The sequence below is a fragment of the Olea europaea genome, chromosome 10, assembly GCF_002742605.1.
Source record: "Olea europaea var. sylvestris chromosome 10, O_europaea_v1, whole genome shotgun sequence".
NCBI classification, from domain to species: Eukaryota; Viridiplantae; Streptophyta; class Magnoliopsida; order Lamiales; family Oleaceae; genus Olea; species Olea europaea.
The window spans coordinates 3,179,922-3,199,266 of NC_036246.1; the positions used below are offsets into that span (position 1 = coordinate 3,179,922).

The 19,345-nt window shown below is 37.8% G+C and overlaps 2 protein-coding genes across 2 annotated transcripts; both read left to right on the forward strand.

The window, feature by feature from the left end:
• Positions 1-3,874: 3,874 nt before the first annotated feature.
• LOC111400164 lies at positions 3,875-8,264 on the forward strand. The gene is made up of 5 exons (XM_023027594.1): positions 3,875-3,907; positions 3,969-3,992; positions 4,897-5,008; positions 6,405-6,550; positions 8,103-8,264. The coding sequence occupies exons 1-5, from the start codon at positions 3,875-3,877 to the stop codon at positions 8,184-8,186; spliced, it is 399 nt and encodes a 132-aa protein (XP_022883362.1). The 3' UTR covers positions 8,187-8,264.
• A 2,756-nt stretch (positions 8,265-11,020) lies between these two features.
• Positions 11,021-12,312, forward strand: LOC111400166. The gene is made up of 2 exons (XM_023027595.1): positions 11,021-12,254; positions 12,296-12,312. Exons 1-2 carry the CDS (start codon positions 11,021-11,023, stop codon positions 12,310-12,312), a joined length of 1,251 nt encoding a protein of 416 aa, XP_022883363.1.
• The last annotated feature ends 7,033 nt before the right edge of the window (positions 12,313-19,345 follow it).

Genomic DNA, 19,345 nt, shown 5'->3' on the forward strand with positions numbered 1-19,345 from the left:
ATTAACATAAATAATATGCATAACAAATGCATGTAATGAATGAAATGTTTGAAAAAAATACTAAATCTAATAATTCGCATAAATAATATGCATAAATAATTAACGTCAATGTTATAAATAATTACATTGCAAATAGTTATTAAAATTACACATCCGTTATATTGTCATGTAGAGGAATCTGACTTGTACAATATCTTCTAGTATGCCCTGTTGCACCGCACCTACCGCACTTACGAGGCTGGGAAAACTCTCCGGTAGATGGTATTCTAGACGTACGTGTACGTCCAGGAGTACGTGGTCCAACTGCTGGTGGCAACAAGTTATTCAGTGGGAGAATGTGGTCGGGCACTTCCCACTCGACTTCATTTGGTACAGGAAATATTGTTTCCGCATATGCTGCTCTCCAATAATCAGTCATGTAATACACACTGCATAAGGTGTGTGGTGGTAATCCTCTATGCATAGCCATTGCCACTGCATGTGTACATGGAAAACTCTCCAACTGAAACCGTCTACACGTGCACGTGTTATCATTCAAGTTCACAATGTATCCGAAATTACGTGCACATCTCACGAAGAAGCGAAATTGATCCAGTGGTTCTACATATACCTTTCTTGCCACATCTAGAGTCTTGAAGAGCTTATCTTCTTGAGCCGGGGTTAGCACACTTGCACAACTCTGTGATTCCTCACGTCGATCATGAAACCACTGTTGTAACTTGTCACGAATGTTCTCGATCATTGCAAGAATTGGTAACTCTCGATCTTTCTTGAATAAAGCGTTAAGCGACTCCGCATTGTTCGACGTCATCATGTTGTATCGACGTTCTGAAAAATGTGATCGTGCCCAATGTTCAATCCTCATCTCTGTTAGATACTCCCATGCAGCATGCGATTTACTGTATATTTCGACCATGAACTTATCAAACTCTTCAAAACTATAAGCCTCTGCAGCTCTCCTAAACAACGCAACGACGCCATTGCCTCGATACCTGGTCTTCAAGTTTCCCTGTATATGGTACATACAATAACCATGATGTGCCTCGGGGAAGACTTCGACGATACCATTTATTATTGACTACCCTCGATCGGTTGTGAATGCAAGATTTTCGACATCTCCAATTACTTCCCTCAACTTCGTGAAAAACCAACTCATTGCTATATCATTTTCTCCGTCGACTATGCCGAACGCAAGAGGGTAAATTTGGATGTTCGCATCTTGGCATGTTGCAATAATCAACTTGCCCCCGTATCTCGCCTTAAGGGTTGTACCGTCGACTAAGATTAAGGGTCGCATTGCATTTCGAAATCCTCGAACACATTGTCCAAGGGCCATAAAGAAATATCTGAAGCGATTTTCGTCATCCTTTTCAATAAAAAATGCCGACCCAGTATTAATTCTTCCCATGTTATAGCAATACCTGGCCAATGTAAATAAAAATAATCATAATTTAGATAATATATTAAATATTAAATGAACAGAAAAATAAACAATTCAATTAAATAATTAATTACATATAAATAAACAATTGAAATTAAATAATTAAAATTTACTATAATAAAGAAATAAACACTTAAACAATGAAATACCTGGCTAATTTCGCATAACTCTCCTCAGCCGAACCCATCAAATCCTCCAATGCACATTCTTTAGCCTTCTAAGCCTTCTGATAGCTCATGACCACCCCGTACTCTCGTCGACCATCATTAATGATGTCCAAAGGTCTGTAGATCGTTCGTGGATCCTGAAACTTGTGCATTATTTCTCAACCAATGAACCATGATCGGGCCTGCCTATGATCATTTCGACGAATACCCACTTCGCAAGTATATTCCCGTGCATACTTACGGACTACAAAGAACTCATTCGTGTCCATCTTAGTCGCTCGCAAACGCCAATGGCAACTGTCGTCAACGCAGATAATTGTGTATAATGACTTGTTTGATTTCTTCACTTTAAACTCAAAGTTATGTTTTAAAGCAATCCGGTGCACAGCTTCTTGCAATTCTTTCTTTGATTCGAATAGTTGCTCGACATATACATCTTCATCATCGGGAACTACATGCGAACAATTAGAGGACCGTGTACTCGATCCGGCTTGTGAGCTCCCACCCAACTCATGTCTCCTACGAGATAAAGCAATCAAATTCTCGTTTGTAAATGCATTTTCATTCTCGTTGTCTTCAACTATCGATGGAATTCTGTGCGTAACAGTGTGACCATGGTGAGTAGCAGTGGTCTCGAGAATAACCACATCATCTTCACGAACAATCTGAATTGTATCCCAAACATCATTTACATTACTATTCTCTTCATTTGAAACTTCGTGTTCATCCTCGTGGACATTCTTCCACAATAAAGTTACGCAAATAGGAGTCGACTTCCGGCCTTGGTTCAATTTAATTAGATGTTTCATTTCCACTTCAGAAGTAACTTTCATAGGTGGAATTGAAATGGTTGAATGCTTATGAAACAAAAATCCCAATTCCATAAATTACTGAGAGGGATCGACGTTAAGCATGTTTTATATATCACTGTACATTTCTGCGAACGATGTACTCCTTGTTATAAAAATTGCTTTAACCCCATCTCCTTCACTCGTCCATTTCCATTCCCACTGAGCATTTTCATTCATTTAAAATTCACCAAAGTAACAAATTGGGACACATGCTGATGCCATATCTGCCACAAATTAAAAATAAGGAATTAATATATAATTTTTTAACTTGTTCATTTCATATTTAATTTAATTTAATACTTTAAATAATTCATTGATTATTTTAATTGTTTCAAAAATATTTATTTCAATTAATATTTAAATATTCATTAATATTTATTTCAATAAACATATTTTACTGAACAAATAAATTCTAAAATCTGAAGGGGGAAAAAAAAAGGGACCAGCCGGCCCAACCGGCTGGGAACAGCCGGCTGCTTCCATAACTGGGCCGGCTGGAAACAGCCGGCTGTTTCCATCCGGCCCTGACAACTGGGCCGGCTGGAAACATTTGGCCCAACTTTTTTCGTTCGTTTCATCTGAAATTTACGCTCAAATTATTTATTTTTTCCCTTTTTCAACGAAATAATGTTTAAATATTTATTTTACAGACACCTATAAATTTTTTCTGTAAAATATATGCATACAGATATGAATTTTTTTGTTGTTTTTGCTATAAAAAATTATAAATCTGTGTTTAAATACTGTAAAATTCATCTGCCTTTTTCAAAATAATTATTTACAGATTCAAACAGTAAATTTAACTAAAACAAAATTCAAAATACGTATTTACACTTACCAATTTCCAGTGCCAACTGTGAGTATTGTTTCTTTCTTGAACCTTTGATAATTTTGGGAGATTTCAATATTTTAGCAGATGGAAGGAAAAAATTCTTTTTTACTATATTGGAGAAACTGATAACCAAAAGTGATTTTGAAATTTACGTATGGAAGTAACAGAATTTTTTTAAACTATTAAGGGTATTATTGTCTTTTAAACAATTGATATACTTTTGTAATTATTAAACATGAATAAGGGTAGAATTGTCTTTTTAATGACAATAGGCCAATGTGGTGAATACAAAAAAAATGGTCAAAATGAAAAATTGGTTGTTTGACCAAGCTATTTTAAAAAGTACCCCCCCTCTCTCATTCTCCCCGCCACCGTTCTCACTCTCACTCTCAATTTCTTCCCCCTCTATCTCGCTCTGCAATCTGCGTGGCCACCAGAATCCCTCTCTCAAACTCTATCCACCCAACTGAAGCAGGGAAGCCCTAATCTCGGTTCCATCCTACGGATGAAGAACTCGTGGTACAATATTTGAAGCGTAAGGTTCTTTCCTATCCTCTCCCAGCTTCTGTCATCCCGGAGGTCGATGTTAACAAGTCTGATCCTTGGGATTTGCCAGGTTGGTTGTCTTTTACGTTTTGTTCTGTGAATTTTTAAGATGTTAACAATATGCCACTTAGCAACAGAACCCACTCTTGCAGCAGGTGCTCTCTTTTGGGTTCCTTCATGCTGTTTCCTGCCTTTTACGTTTCGTTTGCATTCTGAATTTTGTTTTCTTCCTCTTCTGTAACAAGTTTTGTGTGAACGTTTAGACAACAAGTTTATTTGAAGTTGGATGGAATTCGATTTATTGGGATGAATACATGAATCCTGTGGGATATTCCTTATATATTTTTTGACGGAACATCACTCCCTCCAACACACACACACACTGAGGATTATGTATTCTTTGATACATTCAATGTTAGGAATTTTGTCTGACCACTCTTTTCACTTACATATGCTCATACGATTGGTTAAATTTCAGAGTCATCCTCTGATATCTTTTAAATGGGGCATTGTAGTTCACTGAAATTGTTTTTAGGCAAAACTGAAATCTTTGGGAGCCAAGTTTTACAGACAAATTTACGGCATCATTACAAAAAAATTTTAACGACTCCCAGTACTTTTTCAAGTCAATATAATGAAGAGTGAAGAAGATTTGGTATAGTGCAATTTCTTAGAACAAAGCGCTTATGAGCTATGGGTCTTATGGAATATCTTGATAACAAGTGGGTAGTAAGTTAGGGGTCCTATGAAATTTATAGATAAAAGTATGTTTGACTAACTTAAATTAATAAATTATTATCAAGGGTCTTTGTGACAAAGCTTTGATAAATTTTTTGGCTGATTTTAATAAAAGTTAATGAAATGTGTGGTTGAAATGTTGATAAAAGTTGGGTCCTATGAAGTGTGTAGTTAAAATTGGAATTTTACTGATTGGAAAGTTAATAAAATTTTAGCCAAGTTTTAAAACAAGCAATAAGCTTTGCCAGTCATGCTCAAATTCTTTTCCATTGGCTTTCTCGATGTATGAAATTTGTGCTTGACATAATGCAATAATTTCAGTTCACTTCTCAAAGCTCATCAGTCGCTCCTCAGCTTAGTTTGGGAGTTAAGAGTGCAGTCCATCAACCATCTAATCACCAGGCACCAATATCCACATTATCTAGGGAGGCTGGTAATTTTTTATTAGGGTGTGTTTGATTACATTTATTTTTCATGAATAATATCAGTTTTCCACCCAAATTCCTACTTGGAGTGTTTGATTGCCATTTTTTTCCATGGAAAACATTTTCCAACTTTTGAAAATATGCCTAATTTTCCTTGTTTTTAAGGAAAACATTTTCCTTGGGTAGAGGTGGTTTTTATTTTCCACAAAAGATGGAAAATATTTTCTTTTCTAGGTGTTATTTTCCATGTCAATCAAACACACTCTTATTGTTAAGAGTTTATGTCCTTCATATTTTTATCGTGTAGCGGTTATGGCACTTAACATGCCAAAGCTTTGAATATTGAGTTAAATCAATTTTTAGATTTGATGTTAATTTGTGACTGATTTTGTTTCTTGTTCCAAGAGCTCTATCCCTCAATCTGCAAATGCTTCTCTTTAAGAAGACTGCTCACATAAGAGAAATTTTATTCGTACTATCCCTAACCTGAGCTTCATGTTACTCCTGCCAAGTGACATGTCAAGTCTAGGGCATCCCAATTGGATTGTCTGAGATTACAGTTTCTCGTTCCTAATCTATAAAATCATAACTTTAAAAATAAAAATAAAAAAGAGGGAAAAAGAGAATTCACTTGAGAAATCAAAGACTGTTTGTTAGTACCTTTTAAGTGCAAGCTCCCAAGTTCAAGCTTTGAATGGAAAATGAGTATATTGTTTGTTCTTAGGGAAAGGCAAATGTGAAGCACAATACTTGAGATGTAAATATCTATTTTGGTAACTTTTTTGTAGTCCAAAAGTTCAAATAATTCGAGAGACAAGTCAGTTTTGTATCTTCAGCTAATTTTAGACCAAATCTTTGGTCTACGCTATTGAAGGAATTCCATGAAATTTTATAACTTCTTCTCGATTGCCCATATCTTACTAATTCTGCTAAATGCGATAATCATACTATTGGCACAATTTCTGGGGAAAAATATCATGATTATGAAATTAAGCTTGGTATGATATAAAAATATCCATGAATGTGCTGGGGTATACAAATATATGTGATACGATACTTATAGGTATACAAATATATGTGATACGATACTTATTTATATAATAAATATCGTTGCTATTAGTTCATTTGCCGACATGATATCTTGTGATACCAAGCATTAGAACTGGAAATTATGCCCATTCTTTTAATATTCATCACTAAAAGGAAATTTACGGGCACAAATCCCAGGCTATGTTGCAAATTGTTTTCTATTGTTTCGGCTAGAATACGACGTGAATTGTAGCATCTAAAGTCATAAGCATGTGGTAATAATCATGAGACCACTGAATTCAATAAATTTATTTGGAAGGTTATTTGGCCATTACACCATCTTTTGATGATTGGATGTTGTTTGTAAATGTGTAGATGCAAGACTCACAAAAGTTGAGGAGTTGCAGGAGCAACAAGCTATTTCTGAAGGATTAGCAGCAGAATCTGGTTCAAACTCTGTGCTTGGGAAGAATCTCATGCAAGAGGATGAGTTGAAACCTTCTTACACCTTGGATGCACCTGTACGTTTAAACATCTTTAGTTTCGATTTACAACTGTGGAGGGTGTAGGAAATTTAGTGTACGTGGATAAAATCGGGAAATGTTGTCTTTCGTCTCGTCAATTTGAATAATGCGCAATTAAAAGACTCCCAAATGAGGAGGGGGGTCACAATCGGACCGCTTAAATCCCAAACTCTTCTTAGATAGTTTAGATCTTTTTGACAAAGTCTTTCAATTTTGTAGCTATGCAAATCAACAAAATTCAAACAACCGTATATCGAATTTTCACCAGATCATTGAAAGTTTTATTTCCAACAAATAACTTTTGTTTCAATAGAATTTAAAATTCATGAAGCATACGAACAATATATCATAAATTCATGAAGCATGGACTGTAAATTTAATACGAAAAATTGCATGAATTAAACAACTGAAACATAGAATTTTAACCCGAGGCCTATGTTACACACAGTTTCCTTAAAACAGATTCGCCCCCTCACCGTCCGTGCTTGAGGTTTAAAACGAGCGTCCGTTTCTCAGGATACAACGGTAAAACCAGTAGCTTTCGAGCACCGCAGAAACCACTCCGGCGAACTGAACTAGTGCCTGAACTACACCACCACCAAGAGAGAACTCTATGCAAATGAATTTCTAGTGTATTCTAAACTTGAAAGCTTTTGCCTTTTTTTGTGTGTTGAAATGAGGAAAATGAGCCACTATTTATAGGCTAGGCTACCATTAATGGCAATGACCTTTGGAGTTCCTCATCTTCTTCCTATGTGGGACAAATTCATTTTTCCCACATAAACTCCTTTTTGAGTGGCACAATTTGAGCCTCAATTTCTCATTCACCCGAGCATCAACTTTGGCAAGTAAGTATATGATTTCGATGTACTCACGAAGGAGAACACAATTCAACTTTCATCTTCCAAATTGAACAACCGGGTCCCACTCAAAACTCGTGCCAAAGTCAGCCAATTTTTCCAATAGAGGGACCTATCATCGATGATGTACTTGAATTCCTCGTCTTCACAATGTGTAGCATAGATGCCTGGGTCTTTGGCCCTCCAACACCCCCAAAGTGAAAATAAAAAAGAAATTGACTTTAAGGTGGCAATTGCCTCGAAATTCATTGGTTTTTCTTATGGAATTCAAGAACTTGGTTTATTCATACTGTAATTATTTTGATGGTGTTGGTATGTTATTCTCTGTCAAACAATAATGCAATCAACCAAGCTGCTGTAGAGCTCTCAGTAAGTCAAGGAGTTAGAGAGAGATGCTCTCAACCTAGTGAGAGAAAATCCCACTTTGGTGATCACTTGACTTGAGTTTTTCCTTCATTTCTTCTTGTGTTTTGTTAGATTTTTACTTCTCTTGGGTGAAAATCTGATTAAACATATTGGTTTCTGTTCTTGTGGTACTCATTTTTGAGTTATTGAAGATTTTGTGTGCCTGCATTTTCGATTCCTGCTGCTCAAAGTTTTGGTTATGGTCATGGTTGATTTGGGTTCTCTTCATTTCGTGAGTTTTGAAGTTTTTCCTGCCTCCATGTTCATATTCTTTTAAGCTTCAGGTTCGGGTTTGTATTTTACTCAGCTTGGATTCTGCAGTTTCTGCTTGTTGGATTTTCGAATTTCTGCTGGAGTTTGGAGCTTAGGCTGCTGGCCGTGTTTCTCTCCTTCTCCATCTTCAGTTTGGTTATCTCCAGTTTTGGTTATCTTGTTGGGTTTTCTTCCGAGCTTGGTGTTTTGGTGCTTCTTCTTGCTGGAATTGCTGGAGTTTCTGGGTTTCATTTCAGCTTGTGTTGCTGGTCGGTTTTCACCTTTGAATCGTTCTGGGATTATTTCAGTTTGATACTTCATTGTTGCTGGAGTGCTTAGTTCGTGGTGCTATTGCCATTTTTTCAACCGGATATTAGCTGGTTTTATCTTGCCTCCTGCAGTTTGGTTCTTGGTTTTCAACTCCAGTTTTGGATTATACTTGATGGGTTTTCAGTTTTCTTAGCTGTTGGTAACGTGTTTCTGAAGCTTCCATGGAGTTCTTGGTTTTTCTGTACGTAATGTGTATGTATTTTGCATGCTACATTTGAATTGGTCTTTGATTTGGTCTGCAATTTTCAGAGTTTCTGGCCGTTCAGAGTATTTCCCTGCCTTGCAGCTTCCTACTCCTGTTTTTTTGCTATTTTGGTGATATATTTCCAGGTGGTAGGTGGGAGACCCGTTGACTGCTGCTTTGGGCCGATTTTACTTGGTTTTTGGGTCAGGTTTTGGATCCAATTTTGGGCCGGTGTGAGGGCTTTAATTGGTTTTTACCTGGCCAGTTTTAGTTCCTTGGGCCTTTTTGTTGGAATTTCTTGGGCCTCCTTGGCTTTATTCTTGGGCTGGATTGAGGTGTTTCTTTAGGCTTGTTTAGAGCCATATTTTGGGCCTTTGCTGGGTGTTCCTATTGGGCTTCTTTGGGCCTTTTCCTGGGCCGTTCTTGCTGGGCTTTCTGGGTTTCTCTGGGCCATTTGTGGGCCTTCTTCTGGGCCGTATTTGCTGGGAATTCTGGGCCTTCTTTGCTGGGCCTTTTAATTGCCTTTTATTTGGGTTGTTTCTGCTAGGAATTCTGGGCAGTATTTTTGGCAGGCACATATTTGGGCCAGTCCAGCAGGTTTTCATTGGTTTATCCACTCCCTTTTTGACGTCAATTTCCAGGTTGGTTGGGATTTATTTTCTAACTTTGCTGGATTTCAATTTCTGCATTGTTTTTCATTGCTTGCTGGCCTTTTGGTTTTCCTTTGGACGTCAATTTGTCGGGTTTCATTCTGGTGGATTCTTTTGACGTCATTTCCTTTGCTTAGGTGTTTGTCATTTCATTTGGGCCGTTTTTGCTGGAAATTCTGGGCTGTTTTCTTGGCTAAATTATGGCAAAGAAAAAGGCCCGTGCTTCTTCAATTGTTGGCATTGTGCCCCTTAAAATTGGGCCGGGTTCTCTTCCTTCTGCTGACCTGAATTGTGCTTCTTCTTCTCTGCCTTATACTGCTGGAATTCGTAAGGTTAGTGAAACATCTCTTGTGGAGATTAAGGGTGCTCCCCCTTCGAAGGTTTTAACGGGGAAGGATAAGGGGGATAATGTGACATCGCCTAGTGTTTCTTTAACACTTGGGGAGGAGGATTCCGAGTCCGAGGAATTTGATTTTGACTCGAATCATAATTTTGTGACTAAGGCTAATGATGGAATAATTGTTGGAAATGTTGGAAATCATTCCGGTAAGGAGGGGAGAATTGAGAAAAAAATCCCATGGGTAAATCTTTTTAAAGATAACCGAAAATTAGATGAAAACATCATGCTTAAACCTTTCCTTAATCAATTGGATGAGGTTGTTTTGGAGGAGGGTGATGAGGATAATATTGAAAATTCTTGGGGATTTGGTTTGGTTGGATACTTCGCCGGGAGGTTCCCGGGTAAGGTGGCTTTACTCAAACTTTGTGAATCTTGGGAAGTTAACTACAAATACTACGTTCATGCAAGTGGATGGTTAGTGTTCAAGTTTGAAACCGATAGCGAAAGACTTAGTGTGTTGCATGGAGGGCCATACTTGGTCTATGGTAGACCACTTATGATTAAAAGCATGCCACGTTATTTTGACTTCAACGATAAGGACGTTAGTACTATGCCAGTATGGATTAACATGCCGGGTCTACCTTTGGAGTTTTGGAACTCGAATGCCTTAGGAAAATTTGTTTCTAAGGTGGGGAAACCTATCTCCATGGACAAGGTTACGGCTACAAGGGGTCGGCTCTCTTTTGCTAGAGCACTTGTGGAAGTAGATGCATCCATTGAGCTTATTCGGGAGGTCAAGATTAGACTTCCAAATGGTGTTATGAGGGAGCAAGGAATTGTTTATGAACATGAACCAAAATTTTGTGGTTCATGTAAAGTGTTCGGTCATTCCACTTCCGGGTGCAATAACAATAAAAATGAAGGGGTGAAAGGAAAAGGGAAAATTGTTGTTTCAAACCAAGGGAAAAACGTGCAGCCTGGTAAATCAGCATCAAATGGCCAGAAAAGTCATGATATGGGTGCGGGTGTGAACAAACGAACTGAGGAAAATGTTTCTACACCTTTACTTGGAAAAAATGGGCAGAATCCTGTGCAAAAATCTGGGCAGAATCCGGTCCAAAAGGAATAGAATTCTGGGGATGTTAGTGTGGACTATGTGGTCGACCGGATGGGGGATGAACCGGGACAGATTGAGGCCCCATTTGAGAAGGTGGTTGCCAAGAAAAAGCGGCCTGCTGAAGGAAAAAAATCTGCCCATGTTGGGGCATCAAAGAATGGGGCAGATTTATCCTCAAACCTTCCTCCGACAGATTCAAGTAAAGTATATAATGAAAAGCTCAAGTGCAAGATTGATGAGCAAAGTAAACCGGTTTCCAAAGTTGCTAAGAAGAGGGGTTCCTCCCTTGTTTCTTCATCATGAAGATAGCATCTTGGAACATTAGGGGTATGAATCCACCCCTCAAACAAAATGGGATTCGAGAGTTCCTAAAGCTCCATAGCATTGATATCATGGCTATTTTGGAAACGAAGGTGGGAGACCATAAGTTGATAAGAATATTGAGGAACAAGTTCAATGGCTTTATGCATGTAAACAACTTTGATACTCATAGAGGTGGACGTATATTGATTTTGTGGAATCCATCCAAAGTCATTTTGGATGTGATGGAGGTTCATCCACAAATCATACATTGCAAAGCTACATGCAAGGTAACTTCTCTTGATTTTCTTGTTATTTTTGTATATGGGTTTCATACTATGGTAAACCGAAAGCCTCTTTGGAATACCGTTATGGAGCTTAATGAAAATGTTTCTTTACCTTGGTTGATTGTGGGAGATTTCAACAATGTGCTCAAGTTTGATGAGAGATGCAATGGGTCGGATGTGACCCCGTACGAAATCAAAGATCTCGCATCTTGTTGCCTCAATGTGGGTCTCTCGGATGTCCGGTCCATTGGTTATTTTTTCACATGGACGGATGGGACGAGGTGGAGTAAAATTGACAGGGCTATGGTGAATGATGTGTGGATACAAAAGGGGGTTGATGTGGAAGCAAATTTCCTCCCCTCCGGATGTCTATCCGATCATTCCCCGTGCATTGTATCCTTTCTTGATTGTGGGAGAAGAGGAAAAAGTCCCTTTAAGTTCTTTAACAGGTGGACCAAGCATGTGGATTTCAATGACTTGGTTATGGGTTGCTGGAATTCTCACTTCCGAGGGAATAAACAATTCGTTCTTTGCAAGAAGTTGAGCAAATTGAAGGGGGATTTGAAAGTTCTTAATTCCAAGCATTTTGGGCATATTTCTAGTAGAGCATCCGAGGCAAAATGTGAGTTAGTTGCTACCCAATTACAACTCCAAAATCAGCCTACTAATTCTGTTTTTAAGAATTTGGTAGCTAATATGAGGAAGAGAACCGTTGCATTATGTGAAGCCGAACGTAGTTTTTACTACCAAAAGGCTAAATGTATTTTCCTCAAGGATAGTGACAAATGTACTAAATTCTTTCACTCCATTGTCAAAAGAAACTCGAAAAGAAATTTTATTGCTTCAATTCTTAAGGGCGACGGGAGTTATTCCACATCACAAGAGGAAGTGGCCACCGAATTTGTGCAATTTTACACCGACTTGCTGGGGAAAAAAGAGGTCGTTCGGCCTATTGAATTCAACATCCTTTCAAATGGTCCTTTGGTATCTTCGAAACAAGGAAATGATTTGACTCAGGACATCTCCTTGGATGAAATAAAGGAGGCTCTTTTTGGGATTGGAGATGATAAATATCCCGGACCGGATGGGTACACTTCATGTTTCTTCAAGAATGCTTGGGGTGTATTGAACGGGATTTTGTGGATGTTATTTTGAAATTCTTCTCATTGGGATCTATTCTCAAGCAAATAAACCATGTGGTTATTGCTTTGGTGCCAAAATCTACTCACGCACCTTGTGTGGGGGACTATAGACCGATTTCTTGTTGTAATGTCACATATAAGGTGATTGCAAAAATCCTTGCATCGAGGTTGAGGCTTATTTTGGGAGATATTGTAGACCAAGCTCAAGCCGCCTTTATTGAAGGAAGAAGTACGACGGAGAATATACATCTTGCTCAAGAACTCATGAGGCAATATAATAGGAAGAGAGTTTCCCCAAGATGTATTCTTAAAATTGACTTGAGGAAAGCCTATGACTCCGTTAGTTGGGATTTTCTTCATGGTGTCCTTGAAGGATTGAAGTTTCCACCGACATTTATTACATGGATTATGGAGTGTGTTACCACTCCAACATACTCCGTTGCCTTGAATGGGAGTATGTATGGCTTCTTCAAAGGTGGAAAGGGTCTTATGCAAGGTGATCCACTCTCTCCATTCCTATTCGTACTTTGCCTTGAATATTTTTCTCGAATGATGAAGGATGCTACCTTGGATAGTGATTTCAATTACCACCCCAAGTGTGGAGCCATTAAGTTGACACACTTGGCTTTTGCCGATGACTTAATACTTTTTGCTAGGGGTGATATTATGTCGGTTCAAATTATCATGAATTGCCTTCAAAGGTTTGGTCTCTCTTCGGGTTTGAGTATTAATTTTCTGAAATCCAGCATCTACACGGCTGGCATTTATGGGTATGAGCTACAAAGAATCATGGAAATCTCAGATTTTCCGAAGGGGCCTATGCCTTTTCGTTATTTGGATATCCCTCTTGCCTCGGAGAAGCTTAAAGTGAGCTCTTACGCTCCTTTCTTGGATAAAATTGCGGGTTATATTGGTGGTTGGAATTGCTCCCCCCTTTCTTATGCCGGCAAGGTTGAACTTATTAGGGCGGTGCTTCAAGGAGTGGAATGCTTTTGGCTCTCTATTTTTCCCATACCGGCTACAATTATTTCTAGAATTGTTAGCCTTTGTTGGACCTTTCTTTGGGGAACTAAAAAGCCACTTGTTGCATGGAAGGATATTTGCCTACCGAAGGAAGAAGGGGGTCTTGGATTGAAAGATCTAAAGAGTTGGAATTTAGCGCTCTTAGCTAAATCCCTATGGAACATTCATAAAAACAAGGAGACGCTTTGGATTAGGTGGATTCACCATGTTTACCTTAAGGGGAATAGCATTTGGGAGGTCCGGAAGAGGAAAGACCACTCCCCTTTGTTCAAAAAACTACTGGAAATTAGAGACTTTCTACTTCATAGTGGTGGAGCCGGGCAGATTTGTTGTTCTCGACAGATGAACTGTTATGGGGAATTAAATCTGGATAATTCCTCAACTCCAAGCGATGTTTTTGGCCCTAATTCCATGGGAGTCCAGCCTCAACTTAGGGGCTGAAATGGGCAGATTTACAGCAGAATTTTTGGCAGGCAGACAGCTCTGTTCGGTAGGCAGTTTTTTGATTCTTCAAACGAAAATCTGGGCAGATTGGCTGGAGATAAATTCAATACGAAAATTGCCTATAATTTCTTTAGGCCTAAGGGAACTTTCAAGCCTTGGGGAGCCGAAGTTTGGAAACCGTGCATCACTCCGAGGCATGCTTTTATGCTTTGGTTAGGGGCCCAATCAAAGCTCCTAACCAAAGACAAATTGCTCTGCTTGGACATCGATCGCAAGTGTATCTTTTGTGGATGTTTTGAAGAGATTTGTGAGCATCTTTTCTTCAAGTGCTCTTTCACATCTTCATTATGGGGGAGTATTAGGAGATGGCTTGGCATCACAAGATCAATGATGACACTTGCTATGGCTCTTAAATGGTTGAAAAAGGAGGCTCGGGGGACTTCATGGCTAAGCAAGGTGAAGAGAGTTGCTCTTGCTACCATAGTGTACTATATTTGGCTGACGAGAAATCAGAAATTATTTGAAGACCTCTCATATGACTTGGATTCCATTGTGAGAAGGATCAAGACACACGTATGCAAAGTCATGTTTACTTTGTATCCGGATGTCTTGATTCTTTATGAATCCTTGGCCATGGAGCTTTGATTTCTTTTGTATTAGCATTCTACTGTCTTTGCTCGAGTATGCCCGGAGTAGTTGTTTATGTATATGGACATTGATTCGCCCGGGTATGCCCGGTGTATTTGTATTTGATTATGGACATTGTCGCGCCCGGGTATGCCCGGTGTAGTTGTACATGGTACATTTTTTATCTATATATTTACATTTACCGATAAAAAAAAACTAAGCTGCTGTTATTTATGCAGCAAGTTTGCTGGCTCAGTTGCTGAAACGTCTCAGGTGATGAGGGATACCGATCTTTCTCCAAGGCAACCTTTGCAATCTAATCCACCTTTTGGAACTCTTGATGTTATTGGTAGAAGAAGTGTCTCCGACCTTGGTGCCATTGGTGATAGTATCACTGTGTCAGCTGCAAATCCTAGAGGATTTCACGATCAGTTGTACAATTTGCCAGAGCCGGTCCTGTGATTCTCAAAGCCTGAGGCGAAGTCTGGAAATTAGGCCCCCGGCGAAATTAGCGTAAATGCAAACTTCAACAATGTATTATACGACTCATTACTAACTTAAAAAACTAACATTAAAACAACAACCAAATAATCAATCATATAAGCCGACCAGGCTGCAATTATATAAGCCGGCAAGGCTTCAAACATTTTCAATCTCTAACATAGCTACTTAGGGTAAGCCATTGCTTACCTGAGAAGTGGAATTTTGATGAAAATTTTGGAATTACACATTTGAGAATGATCCCTTTTTCTGAACCGGTAGTAAGTTGATTGCAATTTGAAGAAATTTTTGGATTGTGTCAACGATGCTGTAAAATAGCAAAAAGAAACATGTAAGGAAATAACAAGTATATGATGGATTAAAATGAAAGAAATAACAAGAATATTATGGACAACAAAAATGAGATGGTAAATCTAAACTCATGAACAAATAGCAGTATAGTATGCTTAAGGAGGGGACCAGGAGGGTGCACCCTGAGAGTTTCTTTAACAATGGCTAGAAGATAGGGCAATTTAGGGAGATCAGAATCAGTCAGTGTTCTATTAGTCCCAACCATAGTGTCAAGTTCAAATTGAACCTTGGCTTGAATATTAGGATGAAGAACCATTCTAGCCAGTATCCATTCCAAAAGAATGGCCACAGTATCAATCCCTCTAAAAATCATTTCCTGTAACAAAAAAATTAAAAAAAATGTTCGAGTTTAGTACGTTCGACTGAACAATGCAAGACACAACACGAGACAGGATGGGACATAGAGTGGTAAATATCAATGTTACTATCAGCTGGCTAAAGGGTGCAAAAAAAAATATTCAGATTCCCATATCCATGCATATCCATAAAAGAAATTTTAGTGCTAATCACAAGTGTAAACTGTGTAACTCCAAATCATGGCAAATTGATATGAAAATATACCAAAATAAAGCAAACCCACAATTAAATGCCAGAAAATTAAAAGATTATACAAACGCATGCTTTTATATAAAAACATAAAATCATAAAAATTACCTAAAGAACAACAATCATGTCTGAATCAGAAAGCATGTTTTTCTTCTCCAAATCAAGCAAAACATCAACAAAATCATCGGAATCTGCTACTCATTCACACCAACTTTAAACATATTCTGAAATTACTTTAAGCACTAAGTCATTCATAAATATAAAAAAATTTGGGATTTGCTGAAGTGTCCAGATTGGCAAATTTCCGCCACCAACGGTATGGGTGTATGGTATGGACCGTATGGTGCAAAACTACCAAGTCCAAGTGAAGAGTCAACTCAGGAATAGAAGAGCTGCAGACTTGAGACTTCGAACGAGTTCTCAAAGATTTTGGGAATCACTGACCTGAAGGAGACGACACTGAGGCAACGACTCACGAGCAGGCTGCTATATTTCAGATTTTGGAAATTTTTTGTTGTATTTCAGAATTACGTTTTGGAGGCTGCTATATTTCAGATTTTGGAAATTTTTTGTTGTATTTCAGAATTAGGTTTTGGCCCTTTAAAGCCGACAGGCATTGTAAAAAAAAAAATAAAAAAAGATTTTGTTGGGCCAAAATTAGGCCCCCTATGGTCCTGGGCCTGAGGCGCCGGCCTCATTGGCCTCGGCCCAGGACCGGGCCTACAATTTGCAAATGCTGGAGGCTGCATACTATAAACTTCCTCAACCCAAAGATTCTGAGTGTGCTAAGAGCTATACCCCAGTATGAAATTCACATTTGCCAAATTTTGTTATTCATTGATTTTTTTTCTTCACTAAATTATCCAGTGTTTTCTTTTGCTATATACAGAGACACCCTGCAGTCACCCCTTCAAGCTTTCCTCAAGTACAGGCACCTATTGTCAATAATTCTGCCTTCTGGGAACGCCTTGGATCAGATACTTATGGCACCGATACTCTATTTTTTACATTTTACTACCAACAGGTTATTTGGATGTCTTATTTTTCATTTTATCTTTCATTTTTTTTAAGGTCTTTCATTTTTCATTGCATCTTGACTTTTTAGTAGTTTCAGTGGTTTTGTTCTCACATATGCAGAATACTTACCAGCAATATTTGGCTGTAAAGGAATTGAAGAAGCAATCTTGGAGATACCACAGAAAGTACAACACATGGTTCCAACGACACGAGGAGCCAAAAGTGGCCACAGATGATTTCGAATAGGGGACATATGTGTACTTTGATTTCCATATTGGCAATGATGAACAACATGGATGGTATGTCTATTCAAACTATGGATGTCCATTTGTGCATTACTCCATTTACTTATTGCAGAGTAACTCTATTGATTTCCAACCGAAAACCTTTAGAATCTTGCAATCTCAAGCACCGAGTCCTGTCATCATGTCATTACAATTTCTAGCTTTAATTGATTGAAAGCACTCACCCCTCAACTGAATAAAAATAGTTACTTTGGCTTTGCATGTGAATTTGCGAGTGTGTATAGTTTATATGGCGGACGTTATTCTGATCTCGTTTTAAGAAATATATCCTTTCATGCTTTTCAGTTATTTCTCTATCTATGCTTTTCTTAGGTGCCAGAGAATCAAGACTAAGTTCGCATTTGAATACTATTTTCTGGAAGATGAACTTATTGTGTAGAATCTGAATAGCATCTTCTACCATGTCCATCATTCTATGCTGGTTCAAGAGGATTTTTTAGAGTTAGCCAACCCAACAGTTTGAAGACAACAAGTTGTAAGTTATCTTCTTTTATACAATAATTTTCTATTGTTTAAGAGGAGTGTAAGATGATGTTTATTTGATGGACAATATGTAAATCAAAATTTTTCTTCGATTTATTACAATGATGAGTGTTGACTATTTCGTATGGATTAATAAAATTATATCAATTGAAGGCCCAAAAAGTCTTTTTCATTTTGTGGTTGATTTGGTAAATTGTTATACAAATAGGGAAAAAAATTGTAAACGACCAATGAACATTGCCAAAAGTCTTATTTGCAACGTTCACTGAACGTTGTCAAAAGCCTCATTTGTAACGTGCATTTCACGTTGCTGAAAGGGTGTTTTGGCAACACGAAAGGGTGTTTTGGCAATGTTCATTTCACGTTGCCAAAACCAAGTTTCCGTAACGCACAATAAATGTTGCCAAAACTCTTCGCTCTACGGCAACGTTAAAACACACAACAGACACTTGAACGTTGCGATAGGTCTACAGCAACATTTTTTGCCCGTTGCAAAAAGTGATCTTTGGTGTAGTGTGGCGTTAATGGCAGGGCTGAATTGATGGTAGTGAAAAGGTGATGGTGTTGGCAGTAGTGGTGTTGCAGTGATGGTGAAGGGAAGCTCAATGGTGGTTGTGACCAATTATTTGTCATTGTTACTGCCATTGCAATGGTTGTAAAGGAGTTTTAGTTTTGGCTGATGGATGTTGGTTTGTTTGAGGTGGCTGTGGTGGTGGTTGTATTGGCGACATTGCTGCTAAAGGCAATAGTGAGGTAGTGATCACAAGTGTTGGTGGTGATCACAAATTATTTGATTGATTGTGACTAGTGTGTGATCAAGAAATAATACGTTATCAATGAAATACATAAATTGTGACCAATAAATTGTTGACATGTGACCTAAAAAATTGTTAGTGTAACCAATAATTTGATAATTTGTGATCGTGTCATAAGTTGTGATTTATAAAATTTGAGATTTGTGATTTACAAATAAATGGTGACCTATAAATTTTTTATTTATAACCGATGAATAAATTGTGATTTATAAAATATTTAATTTGTGACGTGAAAGAATTTGTTACCCATAAAATTTTTTATTTGTGAACAAGAAATAATTTTTGACAATTAAATCATTAATTTGTGACCAAATTATATGAAATTGTGACCTTAATATATTTAATAAATTATTTCATAAATAAAATTTAATTAATAATTGATTTTTGAAATTTTTAAGCTTTGTTTCTTAATTTTGAAATTAGTCATACTTAAAATCTTATGTATGAAATTTTTCTTAATATACTAGTCGCTCAAATTTTTAATGGTTCGGAAATGGTCTTCTAATTAGAAAAATTAACGTATAGTCTGACGTGTTGACATTAAGTGTAGTCGTGGACAAAACAAATGATGTTTCGGATTACCTGGATTACCTAGATTGGAATTCACATTTTCCCTACTATTTATCATGGCCAAAAGGATAGGGGCACCGATAGTTTGTATTAGGTTATTTGATGAAAGATGAATTTGATGTTTCTCTACAATGATCGTTGTATTACAATGGTGATTTTGACGTCTTTTAGTGTAATGTGATATTAAACAGTGATAGTTCGATTCACGGCACTTTTTCTTCGAAAATTCCTTGTTTCCTTTTG